The sequence below is a fragment of the Diachasma alloeum genome, unplaced genomic scaffold (genome assembly GCF_001412515.2).
Source record: "Diachasma alloeum isolate Michigan unplaced genomic scaffold, Dall2.0 Dall_scaffold_00441, whole genome shotgun sequence".
NCBI lineage: Eukaryota > Metazoa > Arthropoda > Insecta > Hymenoptera > Braconidae > Diachasma > Diachasma alloeum.
In genome coordinates this window covers 105,885-128,380 of record NW_021680580.1, presented here as the reverse complement: position 1 = coordinate 128,380, position 22,496 = coordinate 105,885, and the positions used below count along the sequence as shown (strand labels likewise).

Genomic DNA, 22,496 nt, shown 5'->3' with positions numbered 1-22,496 from the left:
CGACCTTCTAGAAGTTATCCGAATTTGGTGAGAACAAGTCGAGGAACCACAACCACCCTCGACTAGAACCAGATCCCGTACTGCAGCCCCAGCCACTCAAACTTCGGGAGCATTCGAGCGGGTACAGGCGCAAGTCAGGCTCACTCGACTACAAGGGACAACACCTCCGACCGAAATNCAGCACGCGAGAAAACGGGGGAGGAAATCAGAGGACTCCTTCTAGAAATCCTCCCAATGTACCTGGAAATCCCTTCGATAAAATTGAGGAGATTCAGAAGGAGGGGGTAACCGATAGAACGCCTAGACATGAATATTCCACACCTAGTAATGTTTTCTATCGTGCGGGAACATTCACGGCGGGAGGATTCATTCTACCTCCCGAGGGCGAACCCCGTGGGCCAGGACAACATCCCAACGGGGTACGACCGCTTCGACGTGTCGACGAGCTGCGGGAGAAAATAGTGGGTTTGCACGAGAGAGTGGGAGAACTGGAAATAGGAAATAAACAGGGGGAAATGTAACGCCTCCTTGATTCTGAGCGGCGTCGTCGGGAGGAGGCTGAACAAGAAAGAAATGAGGTTAGAAATCTTTTGGCAGATGCCTGGATGGAGCAAAATATCCAGCACAACCAAGAGCCAGTGAGGGCACATCTTGATCTGAAGGGTGCGCTTCAAATGGTACGTAATTTCGCTGGAGATGATGCAGATAAATTAGATGCTTTTTTCAAATCAGTGGAGGCCGCTAGGAAATTGATATATCCAGAACTTCAAGATTCTCTTCTAGAAGGGATTCTGGGAAGTAAACTTGAAGGTGCCGCTATGAAGCAATTAAAGTACCGAACTATCACATCATTTGAACAGCTAAGAAACGAATTACAATCACTTTTTGGGAAAACAACAAGTCTCGTTGGGCTTCAGGCAGAATTTAGCAGGATACAGCAAAAGGAGAATAAAAGTGTCTCTAAATATGTAGCCCGCACGGAGGAAGTCACTCTCGATAAAACCTATCGACGGGTTTCTCTCAAATATCACTGGCCCTCAATGCTAAATGACATCACTACCTTTGTCAGTCACTGCGCTACCTGTCAAAAATGTAAAGTCGAACAGACCGCTCCTGTAGGACTGATGGGTCGAAGGATCATTGAAGAACCTTGGACCACGATCGCCGCCGATATCATGGGGACAATAACCCCTAGCAAATTCGGTTTTCGCTACATTCTCGTAATCCAGGATCTTTTTAGCAAGTGGATTGAAGTTGTTCCCTTGCATTCGGCCACTGGTAAAAAGATTCGCGAAGTGATTGAACACCAAGTTATCTCTAGATGGGGAACCCCTCGAGTATTGCTCACTGACAATGGGACTGAATTCGTGAACCGTGATATTCGCGCTCTTGCGGAAATGACCGGAATGGAGCACAAGACAACTCCAGCGTACCATNTGGAACAGAGTCGGATGTCCTGCAAGTAGACCTCTCCGAAGAGGATCAGAAGCTTGGCACCTCACTGGAGTCACTGCCCAAAATTCCAACCCCGGTCACAGGCGCCAAGAGGGCTCAGAAGCTCCTGGCCCCAATGACACCACGACCTCGGCCCATCAGTGCAGTTCGACCTTCTAGAAGTTATCCGAATTTGGTGAGAACAAGTCGAGGAACCACAACCACCCTCGACTAGAACCAGATCCCGTACTGCAGCCCCAGCCACTCAAACTTCGGGAGCATTCGAGCGGGTACAGGCGCAAGTCAGGCTCACTCGACTACAAGGGACAACACCTCCGACCGAAATCGCAGTGGCCGGGACGAGGAATAGTCAACCCATTACTCCGATGGCCTCTACACCAGCACGTGAACGTCCCCAGGAAGCGATTCAGGCGGATTCCGTATCCCAAAGGACAACTCCGGCCGCTGAGACCTCCTCAACACCCCCTTCAAAGGGAGCCATTCCCAAAACTCGTACATCCGCCAGCAACACTCCCAGGAGCGAACCGGAGGTCATCATCATTGAAAATGACCCGGAAGAAGTCGAGAATCCCGCTGAGGACCCCCTCCCATGGTGGGCTACAGAGGAGGAGAATCGTGGGGAGACAGCACTACCCACCGAGGAGGTGAGACCAATGCCGGTTCGCCAAGATAATCTACCCATCAGGACCGATTGGGATTTTGAGCCTCGCCGCTATAACTGGGACTCCCCCAATCATCGCCGTCAACAGTGTCCGGAGAGACGCATCACAGTGTGCTTTAGCTGCGGCCTCAAAGGAGCTACCTCGAAGACCTGTCCTCATTGTGGCGATAAATGGAGAGCCGCAAGTCCCTACGTGCCATCTCTCGGTCGAAATGTCCCTCGACACGAGCTCCAGGCTCAAGCCCCTCGACAGGACACCGATGCAGCAACCCCAGCAGCCAAGAATCGGGGCAAGCATCGTAAAAATCCTCCGGCTGCTAAACCTCCAAGGCCGGCCAAAACCTCTAGAACTGGGAGAGGAGGACCTCCACCATCACCACCACCCAGGCGGGAAGAAAGTTGGGATTGCTACCCCCCTTCGTATGACCAATGCCAAGAATCTCGACACTTCACTAGAGGTTATGACGAATTCGACGAGCGCCCTCGCCGAACGCCCATCCAATACCATCGCTTCCAGCCGGACCGAGAGCCAGGGTATCAACCTCGCTCAGAGGACTACCCACCTTTGGCCAGGGGCCGAGGTTGGGGTAGATCACCCGAGGACTCTGAAAGGAACAGAGACGGACCACGTCGAGGCCGCGGAGGATTGCCGGACCCTCGGTACGAGACCGAGCCATGGGAGTATCCGAGATCGATGAGGGACGATGGTGATCGTCCACCGAGAGGCCAAGCCTACCCACAGAGAGGACATGGTGGTGGGTACCGTGAAGAGGGACCCAGGCACCCACCTCCAGGCAACCACTATGATCATCGGGATTACGATCGCGACTACTCGCCTAGAGGACCTGAACCACCACCACCTGGCTACTGCTAGGCGATAGGTTAAGGCAGGAGCGGCCCACTCCGTAAGACCGTCCAGCTACCTAAATTACCTTATCAGGGCTATCCACTGGCTACCTAAAAGCTACCTTCATACTAGTCGAGAACAAGGCTGACAGGCGGGCCGGACCCGTTAAGCGGACAAAAGGTCCCACGAACAGTATTTTTTTTTTGGGTTAATTGATTCCCTTGGTTAAGTTTTTTTTCTTTTGATGTCCATTCTTTTTTTTGTTTTCATTTGGTTTTTTTTTTTTTTTTTTTTTTTTTTTNTTTTTTTTTTTTTTTTTTGGGAAAATGGAGAAGAACCCGACAATAGCCACAGTTGTTTTCGTTGATCAGAGGACCCGGATTTGGCCTCGTTATTATTTTTTTTTTGTTCTCACGAATAGCTTCCCATTTTCAAGTTCATGTTGACCAAGATGAACCTAGTTACGTTTCCTTTTCCTTTTTTTCTCTCTTCCGCAAACCGTGGGTTTTCGTTCACTTCTTCCTTTTCTATTATTCATTCGAGCCGAACCATAGCGACAGTCACAAATGGCGCCTTAAGTTACATTTTTCTCGAATCCGCGTGTCGACGTTATTCGACATTACTTACTTTTTGTATTTCTTCCATGATAACGCGAATAAATAACACTGTGAACTTGAGAGGTGTACTCCTCGTGTTCTCTTTATTATGGGAAAAGACTCTTGTGGGCGTGGGTTCGACACTTTTCAGCCTCAGAGACAACCTGGACCTGGAAGCTCAGCGGAAGCAGAAATGGACCCACAGAAACTCTCAGAGGACAACACATCTGAACGCTACGAAACCAACGCCAGCAGAGGACAAGACCGGAGTGGCAGAGTCAAGGTGCGGGGGGCTGTGACGAAATTCCAGCCCCTTTCGTCACCTGTATCACTCCAGGGTATTTATAAAGTAAATGAAATGAGAGAGAGAGAGAGAGAGAGAGAGAGAGAGAGAGAGAGAGAGAGAGAGAGAGAGAGAGAGAGAGAGAGAGAGAGAGAGAGAGAGAGAGAGNGGCGATCCGCTAACGCATTCGGATCATCCCAGTATACGTAATCTCTATGACGCTTCTTCCTAGCGATCATTTGGTTGGGTAACCTTTCCCTGTGGGAGATTTCATGATAAATTTTGTAATCCTTCCTCTATTCTTTTGTCATAAACCCTTGGCTGGATTGTAATAAACCATATCAAGATGAGAACATTTAACAATTTTTGTGTATGACTTCTTGTCATTATCTGTAATGATCTCTTCATTAGGTTTGTGACGAAATTCCAGGCGATTTCGTCACCTGCGGAACTCCAGGGTATTTATGTATAGAAAGGAAGAGCGAGGGAGCGAGAGAAAGAGTAAAAATTTATAAACCGTTACCTTTTCTTCGCGATAAAAATCTATACGGAAAATTAGAGCTACCTGCTACCTTAACTCTACTTCAGAGCTACCTTAAGTTCGGAGACCTACTGTAATGGGTGACCTATCGCGTGAATCGATTCCCGAAATTTTTAGACTAATATTCATTAAATAACTTCATTAGATAAATCAGATATTTTGCAGATATTTCTTTTTTTTTGAGTCAGTTTTGATTGAGTTNTTTAGTAATTTTGAGATTTCCCTGCGTAAATTCGGTTAAGGATCAGGATATCACCGTCGAATATTTGGCCAAGATAATGTGCTACCCAGCGTCTCCTGTAACCCTTTTTGGTTTGTTGATAGAGTGAGCACATAGGTCGAGTTGAAATGCTTGCGCTCCCTTGAGCGAGAGTGTTAGGGCTTTCAGTTGGAAGGCCGTGGAGACGATCACCCAGTCGTCGAAGCGGATCGGTATTGGGTTTTTGAACTAGTTAAGTTGCGTTTGCGTCTGAATTTTCGTTGGTAAAGCCCTAATTCCTCTCCGGAGAGTGCCCTCTGCANGATTGACCTTACCTATCCCATTTAGAATTTAAGACATTGGTTTATTGGTTTTCTCGATCGATGATTGGCTTTGTTAATTGATGTTCTCGTCCACGAATCCACCCCTCTCTCCACGACTCGCACACTGAGCAGCCGAGTAAATCCCGTACCCTCGTAATCCACATTTCTGCGTATGGTTTGCGATATGTTTCTTGTCGTTATTGGATTTTTGGNATTACCCCGGGAATCGATAGTTCGCGCCCCCAACACTCGAGTGAGCACCGTACGGGCCTAGTCTTCCCCAGACTCCCCACCACTACGCAGCAGGCCCGAGCGGACACACGCGAGAGTCGCCATTAGAGTATCCANTGGGTTTATTGAGTATTTGCTGAGGCCAAAGAAAAATCATTACATAGTACAACATTTTTTAATTGAGATGGAAGGGAAAAATAATAGTAGAAATAGAAGAAACCCAACTATTTATTTGAATGCTGAGAGTGAATAAACTTATGAAGAAATAACACAGTATAATCTGCATTGATAAGAATAATAAAAGTTGTCAGAAGAATGATATTTATGAGTTGTCGTCTGAGGTTTCGTACATGAGAGCCGTATATTTAGAAATGAGTTCTGGTGTCATGTTCAGCTGTGTGATACTTTTACCATTAAGAAGACACTTAGTATGCATGATCCTCGCCAAAGTTTCTGACTCGAGGCGATTGCGAAGGTCTGTTTTATTCAATTTAAGTTGAGAAAAAATCCTCTTTACAGCTGCTGTCGAATGAGGAAGACAGAGCAAGTCGATTGCGAACGAAGAGATGAGTGGGAATTTTTGTCTATTATGACCACGCTTCAAGTTCTATATTGCAAGCGAAAAATCACAAAGTTCCATAGAACGAATTACCTCGGACGTTTTTCCAGGTATCTTACAATTTCTCACTCCACGCCACTCTATGTCAATATCATTGATACGGTTCTGGGAGACAAGATTTCAGAAAAGTGACGCCAGCGGTGCGATGGAAGGACATTCACCAGATCGTACTGCAACTGGATTAAGAATTGAAAGTTGTTTTAGTTTTTGAATATGAGGATCAGCAAAATTGAATCGTTTTACAATTTGTGCACAGCCCTCGATGTAAAAATTTAAACATCTCACTCTGAACTAGGTCAGACTAGCTCTGTCCAAAGTGCACTTTCCTTGCTGGATCTCCATCGTTAATTCTCCTCCAAGATAGATGTTCTCAATAGAGCACTGATTGTGAGGATCTCGGAAATTGATTTTTTCAATAGTAGTTTTGTCTAAGTATTCTTTCTTTAGAAAACAATCAAGCAAACTCTTGTACACTGCTGATACCCTCTCGTGTAAATGATGAATCTGCGTTTTAGTTGATTGCATCTCAACGTTTAAATCAGTAAAGAATGGTAAAACTGCTGCTAAGAACTGGAGATACATTTTTGTTTGAGGTTCATTTAGTCTCTGAGAAATCATTCCANTGTTGTAATCCAGAATATTCCATGACCGAATTACGAAGTGATTCATTTTTAATAATTATGAAATCAACTGTTTATCGATTGTTTACCGATTCAGCATCGTATTACACCACGGGATCGTTTTGTAATACGAATACAACGAAAAAGAGACAAATGTGTGTCACGGTTTTCTTATAAAAACCGAGAACACACTGCACTCGGGAGTCATTACCAATGTAGTTCATTTGGGAATTAATCTTAATTCTTTTGTATTTTTACCGTTACACTTTGACTAAGAAATAAAGTAAATTCAAGTATCTTAACACTGAAGTTTGAGTCCATTGTACTCGTCCATTCTACCTCACACAACAATTTGGTGGCGGCGCGTATGTTCTTCAGAAACGGGAGCCTGATCAACTTTCGTCGAAGACAGTGGTTAAGAGAAGAATTCGACATTTTCGATACGTCAGAGGAAACGTGTATTCATTTTGGGGAAGCATCAACCTGTTCTGGGGCGCCGGACTAGTAGCAACCGACTTTTGCGTAGGAGAAGGGGTGAAATCCAGCTGGTAAAGAGGTTCATTTTGTATTTCCTGTTTGTTGGGAATTTTTTTTCAAGTTTTTCGGACTATTTTGAAGCGGAACGAAGCTGACATGGAACAGGCGATTTTTCATTTATGGGGTCTCATAGTCAGAGTGTTCGGGATGACTTTGATTCTCTGGAGGAATTAGCTCGAGGTGTCAGGCAGAATTTACGTTCAGTAGGGGTGAATTTACACTCAATTGAAGGGTCTTCTGCGGAGGTAACAAAATCAGAAGGGTCTCGTCGTGGTATCACGATGCGCAGAGCCTTGAATTTTGCTAGGGGGAACCGTGCTTCCAGTTCCTTGGCCGAGGGGGTCCGGCGGCGTTCGCGTAGTGTGGAAAACTTCGTGGCGGATGACCCGCTACAGCCGCAAGGGCAGCAGCCGCAAGGGCAGCAGGGGCAAGATGGGCGGCAAGAGCAGCGGGGTGGGAACGGCACACCTGTGAGGCCGGCACCGCCACCACCGCAGCAGCAGGGCTTGCCCGCAGCTGATGATAGGGAGCAAAGGGAGGAATTCAGCACACCTATGTCTACTCTGTTCTCGGTGCCGGGGGGATCACTTCTGTTAGGTGATTTCACCCCACCACTGCGTAGGCAGCCGGATTTATCGGAATTGGATATCTCAGGTATTCGTAAAATGGACATCCAGGAGATCCTGAGGGGTAGTAGGACAGATCAACTTGTGGCTGAGATGCTGAAAATAATAGAGGGGGCCCAGGAAAGGATTAAGGAGGAAGCTCAGGAGCGGCGACGATTGGAGGACGAGCTACAGAAGGCTTGGGCAGAGATGTATCGTGGTCGTGACGCAGCTGGGGTAAATAATCTTCCTGGTACTGGCTCTAGTAATGGTCACCTGCAAAGGGGATTGATAGACCTGAAGGGGGCTCTACAGCTTGTTCATTCATTCAATGGCGAAAAGGCTGATGAGTTGATACCTTTTTTGGGGTCTTGTGAGGGTGCAAAGGACTTNTTAAGGAGGAAGCTCAGGAGCGGCGACGATTGGAGGACGAGCTACAGAAGGCTTGGACAGAGATGTATCATGGTCGTGACGCAGCTGGGGTAAATAATCTTCCTGGTACTGGCTCTAGTAATGGTCACCTGCAAAGGGGATTGATAGACCTGAAGGGGGCTCTACAGCTTGTTCATTCATTCAATGGCGAAAAGGCTGATGAGTTGATACCTTTTTTGGGGTCTTGTGAGGGTGCAAAGGACTTATTGCAACCTGAGTTACATCCTACGTTACTGAAAACTGTTTTGAAGAATAAGTTGACAGGCAAGGCATTTGTGCAACTGAAGCATAAGAAAATAGAAAGCTTCGATGAATTAAAAATCGAGTTGGAGGCGTTGTTTGGCAAAACAAAGTCACTTGTGGGATTGCATGCGGAGTTCAATAACATGCAGCAACGGAGTGATGAAGACGTCAGCAAATTTGCAGCCAGAGCTGAGCGAGTAACGCTCGATTTAATCGAGGGCATACAAAATCTCTTGGCTAACGATTTGGATGAAAAGGAGAAAGGTGGGGCGAGGAAAGCGCTTTTGACATTGGCTAAAGCGAATTTCGAGCAAGGGCTATGTGGCCAGATACAAATTTTGGTCAGAGCTAATAATTACAAAACATTGCATGAGGCCTGTCTGGGGGCGGTTGAGCTGGAAAAAACGATGCCAGGTTTCCATGGAGCTTCTAAGGGGGGTTCTGGAGGAAATTCTGGAGGGAACTCTGGAGTAGGTGGTTCCAGGCGTTCTCAGGGGGGGAATCGTCATTCGGTGGGGCGGCAATCCCTGGGGGCGGGATGTTTTGCTTGCGGCCAGGCAGGGCATCAGGCAAAAGATTCCAAGGTGCAGAAAAGGACGAGTCTACCTGTTGCAGAACGACGCACTATCACTGCATATGGAGTCGTGTGCAAATTTTCTCACGTTCCAGGGAATGACATAACAGCATGTTTTAAACTGAAGAAGCAGTACGGGTTACCAGAGAATGCGGAGCTACAGGTGAAAGAGAAACATAATGTCACAAAGCAGGGCAATAAAAATGCTGACAGTGGCGCGAAGAAGAATAACAAAAATAAAGTGGTATCGAACGAGGAGCCTACGCTGCCAATGGGGGCATTCCAAGTGATGCAAATTAACGAGGTTGAGAACGATGAGGATCGACAAGATGCTGAGGTTTCACTTAGTCCCAGTTCCAGAAGGCGTAAGATGACATCTGCAGAGCCTTCCAAGACAAAAAACCATTTAATTTTGTCAGCTGATGGGCTCAAGCAGCCCACGATGTTTTTAGCGGACTCTGGCGCTGCTATATCAGTAATAAAAGCTGGGGAATTGAAGGAAGATGCGAAGGTTCAACCCGGGGGAAGGACGCTACGTGGAATTTCTAATCAGGATGTTGGGACACTCGGAAGAGGCGAAATTTATCTGAAAATTGGCAAGGAGGAGTTGGGGCATGTATTTTAAGTTGTTCCTGACAGCTTTCCGTGTGTTGGAGGGATACTAGGGGAAGACTTTTTCCAGTCTCGATATTTAACTACATCTGTTGAACCGGGGAAGTGTGTTATGATCAATGGCACACGTTTGCAACTTTTCCCACCTGAGAAACCAATTTTGATAAAGGCCAGAACAGAGACATTGGCCTGGGCAACAACGTTGAGCACAAAAAGTGGAATTGTGCGTAAGCAGAAATTACAACCGGGCGTGTTTCTGGGCGAATGCCTCACGAAGCCACGGGGTGGTCGAGCAATCGTTTGTGTGATGAATACCACTGAGGATGACGTATTCTTGAACGTTCCGATTGTGAAACTCGAGGAATTGCCCACCGCCGAAACGATAATGCTGATGCATGCAGAAATTAAGCAAAGCAGAAGGAAGAAAACAGATCGAATAAAACTTCTTCACGAAAATCTGAGGATTTCTCATCTCAATCGAATTGAACGGGAGAGTCTGCTGGAGATGCTGGAGGAGTACAACAACATTGTGCAACTTCCAGGGGATCCTCCGGGCGTTACAGACCATCTGGAGCATTCAATCCCTATTGCTCCAGGTGCGGCACCTGTCACTGTTCGACCACATCGATTGCCGCATTCGCAGAAGGAAGAAGTAGATCGACAAGTCAAGGAAATGCTGAAAAACGGGGTGATTCGACCGAGTAACAGTCAATGGAACGCACCATTACTCGTTGTTCCTAAAAAACCCGATGCCTCAGGGAAAATCAAGTTGCGAGTTGTCGTGGACTTTCGCAAGTTAAATGACATCACCATCGGTGACTCATATCCACTGCCGAATGTCTGTGATATTCTGGATCAGCTGGGAAATGCAAAATATTTCACCACACTGGACTTGGCGTCGGGATTTCACTAGATTCCAGTGAAGGGGGAGGACAAGTGCAAAACGGCTTTTTCAACACCGTTTGGGCACTACGAATTTAACCGTTTACCCTTTGGAGTAAAGGGAGGACCGGCGACATTCCAGAGGCTGGTGAACTCAGTCTAGGCTGGAATTCAAAGAATCAGATGCTTTGTATATCTCGATGATATCGTAGTTTTTGGAGCAAGCCTGAAGGAGCACAATGACCGTCTACGAGAAGTGTTGGAGCGATTGAGGAAGGCTAACTTGAGGTTACAGCCCGACAAATGTAACTTTTTGAGGAAGGAGGTCGTTTACCTGGGTCATGTGATTACGGAGGCAGGGGTCAAGGCTGATCCTACAAAAATAGAAGCAGTAAAATACTTTCCGGTACCTCGGACAACGAGGGAAGTGATGTCCTTCCTGGGGCTGGCGGGTTACTACAGGAAATTTATTCGGGATTTTTCAAAAATTGCCAAACCTCTCACAGATTTATTAAAGAAAAGAGTGGCTTCGATATGGGGAGAGAGAGAAGGCGTCGCATTCGAGAACTTGAGAGAAGAGCTCATTTCGGCTCCAATATTGCAGTATCCAGATTTCAAGAAGCCATTTTTGTTGACAACCGATGCATCAAACAAAGCATTGGGCGCTGTTTTGTCACAGGGAGAAATTGAAAGTGATTTGCCAATCGCTTATGCAAGCAGGACACTGAATAAAGCCGAAATTAATTATTCCACGACTGAGAAGGAACTTCTTGCTATCGTTTGGGCTGTGAAACATTTCAGACCCTATTTGTATGGCCGAAGATTTATCATCGTGACGGATCATCGACCTCTGCGGTGGATTTTCAACGTCAGGGATCCCGGGTCACGACTGATGCACTGGAGAATTAAATTAGAGGAGTTCGATTATGAAGTCGTACACAAACCTGGGAGGTTGAATACAAATGCTGATGCCTTGAGTCGAACTTACGTCATTACCCGGGGTCAGCAGGCTAGGATGGGAGCTGTGGGTGATGCTGTTGAGGTTGAGGTCCGAGACCCCTGAAGAAGGGTGCGAGACACCTGATGAGAGTAAAGTGAGAGTCACTCCAGATCCTGAGGACATCCCAATAATAATGCGGGAATACCATGATACCCCTTTTGGAGGACATCCGGGCGTGCAACGAATGCATGAGAAAGTAAAGCTAAAATATAAATGAAAGGGTATGAAAAATGACATTGAGAAATATGTCGCAGGCTGCAAAAAATGCCAGCTGAATAAGTTGGGAAAAACAACTAAGGTCCCTATGCAGATTGGAGAAGCTCCAGAGACGGCGTTCGAGCAATGTGCAATAGACATAGTTGGTCCATTACCAGTCACGGAGGATGGGAATAAATACATCTTGACGTTCCAGGATGCGTTGACAAAGTTCAGTAAGGCGATTCCAATTCCCGATCAAGAGGCGAATACTGTGGCAAAAGCATTCGTTGAGAAAATTATTTGCGAGCACGGAGCGCCTTCGAAATTTGTGACGGATCAGGGCAGGAATTTCACAAGCGAAATTTTTAAAGATGTCAGATTCCGACAACGGCCTATCATCCTCAAACGAATGGTGCTCTTGAGAGGTCTCATCGCACCCTGGCAGAGTATCTACGTAATTTCATAGATGAAGACCAAGGTGATTGGGATCAATGGCTACCCTATGCAGCGTTTTCGTACAATACAACTCCGCATACTGCCACGAAACGGACACCGTTTGAGCTACTGTATGGGAGGTGTGCTGATTTACCAACCTCAGTGAAGCAGCCGCCGCGACCTACTTACTCGTATGATGACTACGCACAAGAGTTACGTGAAAGACTTCACGCATCTCACCAGGTAGCGAGGGAAAAATTGAATACGTTGAAAGAAATAGCGAAAAAACAGTACGATAAAGATGCGTAGAAAAACTATTTCTGCGTCGGTGACAGAGTTTTGCTAAAAAATGACGTTGTGCGACATGGAAGGTCCAAAAATCTGACGGAGCCATGGCTTGGACCTTATGAAATTACTCAGAAAAATTCGGATGTAAACTACACCAGTCGTTTCGGGAAGAAGAACAAAAAAGTGAGGGTACACGTCAATCGATTAAGAGCCTTTATTGGGTTGATCACGTGTGTATCTGATGAACAACCTGAAAATTTTGGAGAAAGCCGAATGGCTCAGGAGGAGGAGCAGGAATGTAAAGGAGAATCCAAGAGTTACGGGTTGTTAGCAGTTGCCTTTACATTAATCATGCTAGCCGGCATGATCCCAGTTATAAGAGGCTAGGGGCATACTGTCGATAAGTTCGTTCACACTCCAGGCCTGCATTTTGAATCGATTGATAGATTGTTCCTTAGCAATCACGTCTGGACCGTTGCAGCGACGACGGATGTGACTCCTTGGCTACGGAGAGCAGATCAACTGGAAAGTTACTACATATTGACGCAGGTGCTGTTCTTAAAGGCCGAGAAATCAGGGGAGAATTTCCGAACGATCTTGAAAGAACGTATGAGTGAACACACGGAGCTGAGAAAGGCGATTCACGGGATTCTAGGTATAGGACAACCTGGCAAAAGTCGCCGAGGCTTAATTGATGGATTGGGCAGTGTGACAAAATCACTGTTTGGCACAATGGACGCCNTACTACATATTGACGCAGGTGCTGTTCTTAAAGGCCGAGAAATCAGGGGAGAATTTCCGAACGATCTTGAAAGAACGTATGAGTGAACACACGGAGCTGAGAAAGGCGATTCACGGGATTCTAGGTATAGGACAACCTGGCAAAAGTCGCCGAGGCTTAATTGATGGATTGGGCAGTGTGACAAAATCACTGTTTGGCACAATGGACGCCTCAGATGCGAAAGAAATTCAAGAACGGCTTGATCGTCTTGAGGGTCAACAAGGGAACTCATATGACGTCACGAAAGGTCAAATCGAAGTCATCAATTCTACGCTTTTCCGACTGCAACACACAGAGGAAATCGTGCAGAAAAATGAAGAAATTCTATTGAACGCGACACAGCAGCTGTCAGAACGCATGGAGGCGAGATTCAACACAACGTTGGTTCGTGACGACATGGACGAACATTTCATGGTCATCACAGCAGTTCTTGATGGAGTGATGAGAGACGCAAGAAAAATTCTGCGCCTTCTAACAGACGAAAGGGGAAGGATCCTGGGAACAGGAGTTCTCTCAGAGCAACATCTGGTAGAGATTCTGAAGAAAGCTAAATTGCCAACAGGATTCAGCTTTCCGACAGAAGTTGGTATTAACGCTATGCACAAGTTGGAGAGAATTTCCACCATCAGTATTCACACTTTCAACACGAGAATCGTGACGATGTTGGAAATACCGCTGGTAAACTCTCAAATCTACAGCGTATATAAACCGCATGGATTGCCAGTGAAAACGGTTGAGGGATATTACTCATATATCGAACCAGAAAACGAGTATTTAATTATCCACGGGCCGACGCAGCAGTTCATTCCAATGACGTCAGAGCAGTTGGGGAATTGTAAGAGACTCGACGGGCAATACCTGTGCACGGAAATACTGCCTACGCAAGCTATACGGCCGTATAGTCCCTGTGAGGTGCACATGTACGTTGACCCCGCGAAAATTCCAGATTCATGTGTCGTAAAACACATCATGTTGAAACGTCTACTCCTCATTCACCTGACCTCGGATAACGCATGGCTTTACCCAGCGCCACATCTAGAGGAGATTACCGTTCGATGTGGGCAGAAGGAGAATAGAAGCATCCTAGAAGGGACGGGNCCTCGACGGGCAATACCTGTGCACGGAAATACTGCCGACGCAAGCTATACGGCCGTATAGTCCCTGTGAGGTGCACATGTACGTTGACCACGGGAAAATTCCAGATTCATGTGTCGTAAAACACATCATGTTGAAACGTCTACTCCTCATTCACCTGACCTCGGATAACGCATGGCTTTACCCAGCGCCACATCTAGAGGAGATTACCGTTCGATGTGGGCAGAAGGAGAATAGAAGCATCCTAGAAGGGACGGGAATCTTACAGATAGATAACTTATGTGAAGTTATCGCCGCAGATTTCACAATCAGAGGACGAAAGTCGTCAGGAGTACGTCTCGATCTGCATATTCATCCGAAGATGAACTTGACTCTGAGNAATGAACTTGACTCTGAGCGAGAATTCGAGCAACTACCTGAAAGAGGGCCAGCTGAACCTGAAAGATGTCCATCTTCGCAGTGTGGTACGAAATGTCAAGGAGCTGCAAGGACTACAGGCGGACTTGGAACAAGAAATGAAACGGTTGGATGCAAATACGACAGTCTTTGGCATCCCAGACTTCCTCGCACATCCAGCATCAATTATCTCTAGCGCAACGACATTTCTCCTCATCATTACAGTGCTATCACTGTGCTGTTGATGCCGACGTACCGGTTCGGTAATCCGAGAGTTGACAGGAGGAACCCAGGCACTATCTCACCCATAGGTCTTAAGAATATTTAAATAAAAGTTAATGTTGATTGTAAATATGTACATGTAAAAATTCCAAATATGGAATTTTCCTCTCTGGCCGGGAGGGATGTTGTAATCCAGAATATTCCATGACCGAATTACGAAGTGATTCGTGTTTAATAATTATGAAATTAACTGTTTATCGATTGTTTACCGATTCAGCATCGTATTACACCACGGGATCGTTTTGTAATACGAATACAACGAAAAAGAGAAAAATGTGTGTCACGGTTTTCTTATAAAAACCGAGAACACACTGCACTCGGGAGTCATTACCAATGTAGTTCATTTGGGAATTAATCTTAATTCTTTTGTATTTTTACCGTTACACTTTGACTAAGAAATAAAGTAAATTCAAGTATCTTAACACTGAAGTTTGAGTCCATTGTACTCGTCCATTCTACCTCACACAACAAGAGATACATTTTTGTTTGAGATTCATTTAGTCTCTGAGAAATCATTCCAGGAGCTAAGAGTCTGTCATTTGTTGTTTCTGTTGAGAAATAGAGTCTTAATGCGTCATATTGTTCGAGGAGCCTTCTAACCACTTGTAACAGCGATAACCACCGTATGTCAGCAAGTCGTAGGAGTTTGTGAGGTTTTACATTGAGTATTGCGTGAGCTACAGCGAAACTTTGTTGACGTTTACAACTATTTTTAAAATAATTCCATACATCTCGAGGAAAATCTTCGACGACACATGGAAGTTTACTACAGGCAGAACTAGCACATAATGCCCAAGAGTGACAAATACATTTCTGTAGAAATAAATTTTCGATAGCTTTCTGCAACAACGCTGCCAACGAATGGTGTGCACCAAACATATTATTGGCTCCGTCCGCAGCGAATCCTATCAGATTTTCCTTCCAGGGTACGTTGTGTTTGGTCAAAAAATCTGTGATTACCTTGTACAAATGAGAAGCAGAAGCATCTGACACAGGGAGTAGAGCTAAGAAACTGTCAATGATTGCATTCCCATCGAAAAATCGAACGATCAATGCTAAATATTTTGTTCCACCAATGTCTGTCGACTCATCGACCAGCAAGGAAAATTTTTTCGTCTTGATGAATGCAAGAGTTTGTTCGAAACCATAGAGACCTGTTACATTCCTAATAATCGCCGTACACTTAGTACGATTGCATGAAATTTTCTGAGCTGCAGCTGAATCTCCAAAAATGTCTTTTGTCATTTCTAACAGAGGACCAACACTATTCACAGAATAGTTTTGTTGCATAATGAATGCTGCCAGTTTAATCTCTGCCTGTTTCAACTGCAATGCAAAAGCTGTGGCCTTATGCAAACTAGTTGTAATTGGGATCTGTTGACGAATATTGAGAACTGCAAGTTGATGCGTTTTTCCATCAGCATGCTTTTGTACGTCTGCCTTTCCTCCAGCTGTACTATAATTTTTCTGACATGCTTCACACCGAAAAAATAACTCTCCCTTCGAACTTGGTCTAAACCAATTGCTCATTCCCTCATTCAATCTCCAAGCATCATTATTTTTGGGAATATTTCTTACGCTTACGTTTTTATTCCTCTCATTGCTCCCAGTAAGTTGATGTTCATAATCTTCATCATCTCCTCGAGCCATTTGTGCTTCATTCGATGAAGAACAATATTCTTCTGCAGATTCATCCATTTTTTATTTCACTGAAATATGACTCATAACAATGAAACGCCTGCTAGATAAAATATATGACGAACAATTAACATATTATATTTCTTACAATAATTACCTCACTTTTCCTGACCTCACGAATTAATTTTTCCGCCGGTGTTTGAATCGAGATTTACCGTGATAAACTTATGATGAATTATCCAGTGAACAGAATCTACAATTTTCCAAATTAAATGGTCGATATTTATCCCCAATATGCCGAAATTATAATTACAACAATCAGGCGACAGACGTGTCAACAAACTAACCTTATTTTTCGTTGTTCTTTTTTTACGATAGCAATGATTTCATGGATTACTTAATCTGGACAATTAAACTTTTATACTTTCTCAGATCAAATTATTCTTCTTTCTACATCCAATTCTCGAGAAATTAATTCAAATACTCTCTTCTATTATGTCACACAGAAAATGGCAGACAGGGGATTGTAACGCAACGAGAGTGGCAATAGGAGACGATGACCAATGATGTTCTCGGAAAACTAGTAACCTGTAATACTCTCTGTCAAAAATAATCAGTGCTACCACTCATAAAAAAAAAGTTACTGGTTCATTGAAAAATTGCCGCCAAAAGGATTCTCATGACTTGCCATTCTTCTAGCATACCATTTAGCTTTCGATATTCAACCTTGAATTTGTTAAACGAACATTTACTCTTAATATTCATCTCGTCGCATTCAGATTCTAATTTACTATTAGTGAAATAGAGGAGCCGATTTCACCCTAGCGTTTTGCCCATACAATTTGAATTTTTTATTGGTATTTTGTAAAATCTAAAAAATCGACATGTAACGCTCTTGCATGGCTTGATTCCCCCTACAGAATAAAAAATTGTGGCAATTTCTTAGAAATTACTGAAATTTCTTTGAAATTAGTCAAAAAATCTGTGTTCTTGGAATAGGCCAAATTTTCGTTGAATGTACAGAAATTTCTGTGAATCTGGCAACACTGGTAGTGAAACACCTTCGGCTTCCAGGGCTTACCCTAATAAAAATGAGGAAGGACAACGCATGGTTCTTTGTAACTCCAAATCCTGAGGGAGTAGTAGTCACATGTGGTAATCAGGAAGTACGGGATACATTGGAGGACTCAGGAATCCTGCGAGTCAAGGAGTTCTGTGAGATAGTTGCTTCCGACTTCACTATAAGGGGCCGGAAATCACATGAAGTGATGTTCAGTGCTCATGTTCACCCTAGATTGAATTTAACATTGGATGACGACACCGTCACTCAATTAGAGCAACGGGAGTTTAACTTAAGTGACGTTCAACTGACCAACGTTGTAGGAAATAGAAAGGAATTGGAAGGGCTACATGTGCAATTGGAAGTTGAGAAGAGGAATCTAGATAGAATACAGGTGAAATTCAACTATCGAGAATTTCTCACACACCCATCATCGATATTCACCGGAGTGATGGTGATCCTAGCAATCGTCCTAGGACTGATCCTTTACTGCGGTTGTCGGAAACCATGGCCAGCACCCAGGAGGAAAGAAGTGAGCTTCGGAATACCATAAAAAAAAATATTGAATCAATTGTAAAATGTTAATGTAAGGAGTTAAACATGTATTGTATCGATGAGTAGGGTTGAAATAGAAAATTTCTAAGGGTAGAAATTTTCTTCCCTGGCGGGGAGGGATGTTATGCCCCGAAATAACGTTATGAAATTCCTCTGTTGATTCGGATAATGTGAGGACACGAAAGTGGCACATATTATCCGAAACAAAACAGGAAATGATGAAATATAAAATAACGTCGAATATTCTTGTTTCAAAACCACGTATATTCGACGAATGTAGATAACTGGGGTGCAGCGTCAGCGTTTCGCGTCCCGACGACTGGCCTTCGCGCGCGCCGGGAGACGTCACCCGATGCCTCGCAGGTGTGCGACGAAGACAATGACCTGATGCAATCGAATACACGATCGAATATAAAAACTCGTGAATTCGTTGCCTCTTGGCCAGTAATTCGACATCTCTTTTCCTCACTGTTACCTCTTTTGTATTTCTGTTCGCCCGATACCTTTTGTCTCGGAGCGAATCTTTAATTATTTAAAATCGGTAAAGTAATGAATAAAATTCAATAGTGTGTAAAGATAATTATTTCTATTATTTATCCGCGTGTGATAATCCCTTTCATCGAATCCAACCGCTCGGGTCCATTACATATCGATTTTCAAGAACAAGAAGTCGGTCCTGGGCACTCAGCAGATCTTTATTGATGGTGATTCCAAGCAGTTGGAGAGATCCTTACAGGCTAGGTTGAGAAATTTGGCTAGGGCAGATAGACTGAAGGGGCACAATATTAGGGTTCGTGGTAATAAATATGAGAGGGATGGTGCAGAGTGGCTCTGGGACGAGAGAGCTGAGAAATTTGTTCCTGCTAACAGCCTGGCCAAAGCCAGTGCTGATATGGGTATATTCCCAATTTTTTTTACCAGAAATAAACGTAAGCAAGAGGCTTCCCCACCCACCCGCTGCCAGTCTGTAAGGGGGAACATGAATGTGGTGTTTTGGAACGTCAAGAACATTGCTAAGAATCTACATCAACTACGGGTACCTGTGCACTATGAAGTCATTGGCCTCACTGAGACATTCCTTCAGTACGAGTGGAAGAAGCTTCTAGCTGGATTTGCTGATTTTTATCCAGTTTGGTCTCCTGCTATCAGAGTACACGTTTGAGGCAGAGCAAGTGGTGGCATACTGATGTTGGTCAGAAAGAAGCATGGCGTGCCAGTATTACTTCATCGTTGCGAGAATTGGATCTTCATCAAAGTTGTCATCAGTGGTGTGACTATTATTTTTGGAACTATGTATTTTATTCCCAAAGTTGATGTAGATCCTGCGCTTGAGTTGCTGGGCAATCTTTTAGATTCTTTCTCAGACTCTTATCCTAACGTTCCAATAGTGCTAGGGGGCGATTTTAATGCTCATATAGGTGCTGAAGGTGTCGTGCCTGATGAACTTTTAGAAGATGTTCGTTTATCTCAATTTAGAAGAGTTTATGATCTTGAGGTTTGCAGTAGAGGTAAGCAGTTACTTGATTTTATGGAGGATCGAAGTTTCCATTGTGTGAATGGGCAGTCTCCGGGGGATTCTCCGGGCAAGTACACATTCATGGCTGTTACTGGTCGAAGCACTGTTGACTTCATATGGATCAACCCCTGCTGTTTACCTTTAACAGATGATTTTGAAGTTCTTATGGTCACTTCACGATCGGATCATTTTCCTATTTGTATGTCTCTTGAAAATCTCACAGAACAAGGATCGGAAGTCGCCGATGTTTCTCCAGCTATTTTCAAGCTTGCCTGGAACTCTGGGGCTGGAGAAAATTACACTGAATCTATGATGTTCTCGGCCAGAATTAAGTTTGATTTTTGTGCTTCTTCCCTGGAGCAGCAATGTGATAATCTTAAGCAGGCTATCACTGAATCCGCGATTGGGACTGATATGCGTAAGAGAGTTGGCGGCACGCGAGTCCCTCCTAACCAGGTTTCGAATGAATTATGGTTCGATATTGAGTGTAAAAAAGAGGTCGATAGTAATTTGTCGAGGTTCAGGCGGTCAGGTTTTGATGGAGCTTTTGGTGTGAACCATATTGAGTCTAAAAAAGATACTTCAACTTGATTAAATTAAAAAAGAAGCTTTATGCGGATAATATCACAGATAATCTAGCCAATATTAGATTTTTGAAGGAATTCTGAGGGACCTATAAAAAGCTGAGACCTTTCTCTGTCTCTCCTCCTTCAATTACACTGGACGGATGGTACGGATTTTATCTCAGAATTACACCCCAAAAGATCTTTGTTGATATCCCCTTTCCTTCGCGCACTGACCCTCTGCTTGACTCTGATATTGGTCAGGGAGAACTTCTCCGTAACATCTTGAAACTAAATAGATTTCTAATGAATTTTATAAGCATCTGCCTTCAAATTGGCTCTTGTACTTGGAAACGCACTTTAATAAAATCTTAGAAGCTGAACGAGTTCCTGAATCCTGGGGCTCTGCAGCCATGTCCATGCTCCATAAAAAAGGCGATAAATTGGATCCTCTTAATTATCGCGGTATTGCCCTGTGCAACTGCCTGACAAAACTTTTTACATTGATTCTTAGAGATAGAATCCAGAAATGGGCTGATAGGGAGAGGATCCTGGATGGGAGCCAGACAGGGTTCAGGCCGGGGAGGAGTTGCTTGGACCAGATTTTTGTCTTGAATAGTGCGGTGCTGCTTCAACTTCGACTTGGTGCGAGAATGATCTATAGTGTGTTGGTTTCGACGAGCTCTCGACAGTGTCCCGCATCAGAAGCTTTGGTCCGAGCTTCTTTTCCTTGGTTTGAGCCCTAAAATTGTCAAAATTTTGAAGTCTCTCTATGACTATGCTTCGATCCGGGTCAAGCAGGGGGGGGGGGCGGTTGTCTGAAGAGGTTCCCGTGGCCGAAGGGGTTCTCCAGGGTAAATCGTTAAGTCCTATACTATTAATTCTTTTCATTTCTGATCTGGAAAATTATTTAAGAAGCCTCGATTTTCGAGGAGTAAGCGTTAGTGGAAAAAAAGATGTTCTTCTTCTGATGTACGTCGACGATTTAGTTATCTAGACTGACTCGGAAATCACTCTTCAGAAGATTCTTTATGCTTTACAATCCTATTGTCTCGATAATGGCCTCACTCTCAATTCCGACAAAACCAAAGTATTGGTGGTTAGAGAAGGCGGTAATCTGAGTCCGAAGTTACAATTTTAATACAACGGAGAGGCTTTGGAGATCGTGTCCACATACGTGTATCTCGGAGTTCTCTTTAGCAGTTCCTCACTGGGTGGCCTCGCAGCTCGTGAGGCCGTTCGGAAGGCCAAACAGGCCATTACCTCCGTGATAAGTCTTCTGGCTAGTGCTAAATGTGATTCGTGGCAGGGTATCATCAAGCTATATGAATCTATCTCTAAACAAATCCTTTTGTATGCCTGTCCCGTCTGGGCCCTCGATTACTTCGACCTCATTGAAGTCGCTCAGTCTGCTTTTTTCAAAAGACTATTATATTTGCTTAACTGTACTCACAATTGCGCACTCAGACTTGAGTTAGGTTTAATTAGGACTGAATATGCTGTGATGAACATTACTATTAATTTTATAATTAAAATCTTGAAGATCCCGGAAGATAGATTTCCAAAGATTTGTTACAAGCAGCTGATGGAATTTGCGCTCAATCCTAATCCTCTCAAGGATGTCTGTAAATTTAGGAATTTCAATTGGTCTATCAGAATTGAAGAATTTTTATATCTTGGTAATTGTTCGGAGCTCTGGGGTGTTTTCGATGTTACTACTTGGATCAAATATAAGCAATTGATGCTAGATTGATATAAGAATTTATTAATGGAAAGGGATCTGTTGGACTGGTCAGTAGATGTATAGGGCCGGTTCTGGATCAACGTTTCTGAGGCGAGCGCTGGAGACTTGTGGAAGAGGGCCCCACGAGTGGGTGGTGGGGTGGGATTAATTAATTCGCGGTTTAATTCGCGGTTTTGATTCGCGGTTTTAATTCGCGGTTTTAATTCGCGGATTTTACATTTCGTCGATTCTGGGTGCATGAAGTATGGGAGAAGCCCCCGCGAGTGGGTGGTGGGATTAATCAAGTCACGGCTTTAATTCACGGTTTTCAGCCCCGATTTTAATTCGCGGTTTTCAGTCCCGATTTTGATCCACGGTTTTAATTCGCGCCATGGTGGGATTAGATAATTCGCGGTTTTACGTCGCGCTTCAATTCGCGGTTTTAATTCGTGGTTTTGATTCACGGTTTTAATTCGCGCTTTTAATCCGCGGCTTTAATTCGCGGTTTAAGTCGCGACTCCTAAACCTTTTAACATTTTAGAGATTGTACCTGAGATAAGAAGAATGAGTCATCATCGCAAGGGTTAAGTGCAAAAGGTCATAAATCATTTTTTTTATACCTGAAAAGAGAAAGTGTGACATTCCTGAGATAAGAAGAATGAGTCATCACAGCAGAGATTAACGGTAATTCCAGGAAATGTTCAGA

General features: G+C 44.3%; 1 protein-coding gene across 1 annotated transcript; it reads left to right on the top strand.

Moving 5' to 3' along the window:
* The first annotated feature begins 1,820 nt into the window (after positions 1–1,820).
* LOC107042305 (serine/arginine repetitive matrix protein 1-like) lies at positions 1,821–2,990 on the top strand. Its single transcript, XM_015263305.1, has one exon. The coding sequence runs from the start codon at positions 1,821–1,823 to the stop codon at positions 2,988–2,990; it is 1,170 nt and encodes a 389-aa protein (XP_015118791.1).
* Positions 2,991–22,496: the final 19,506 nt, after the last annotated feature.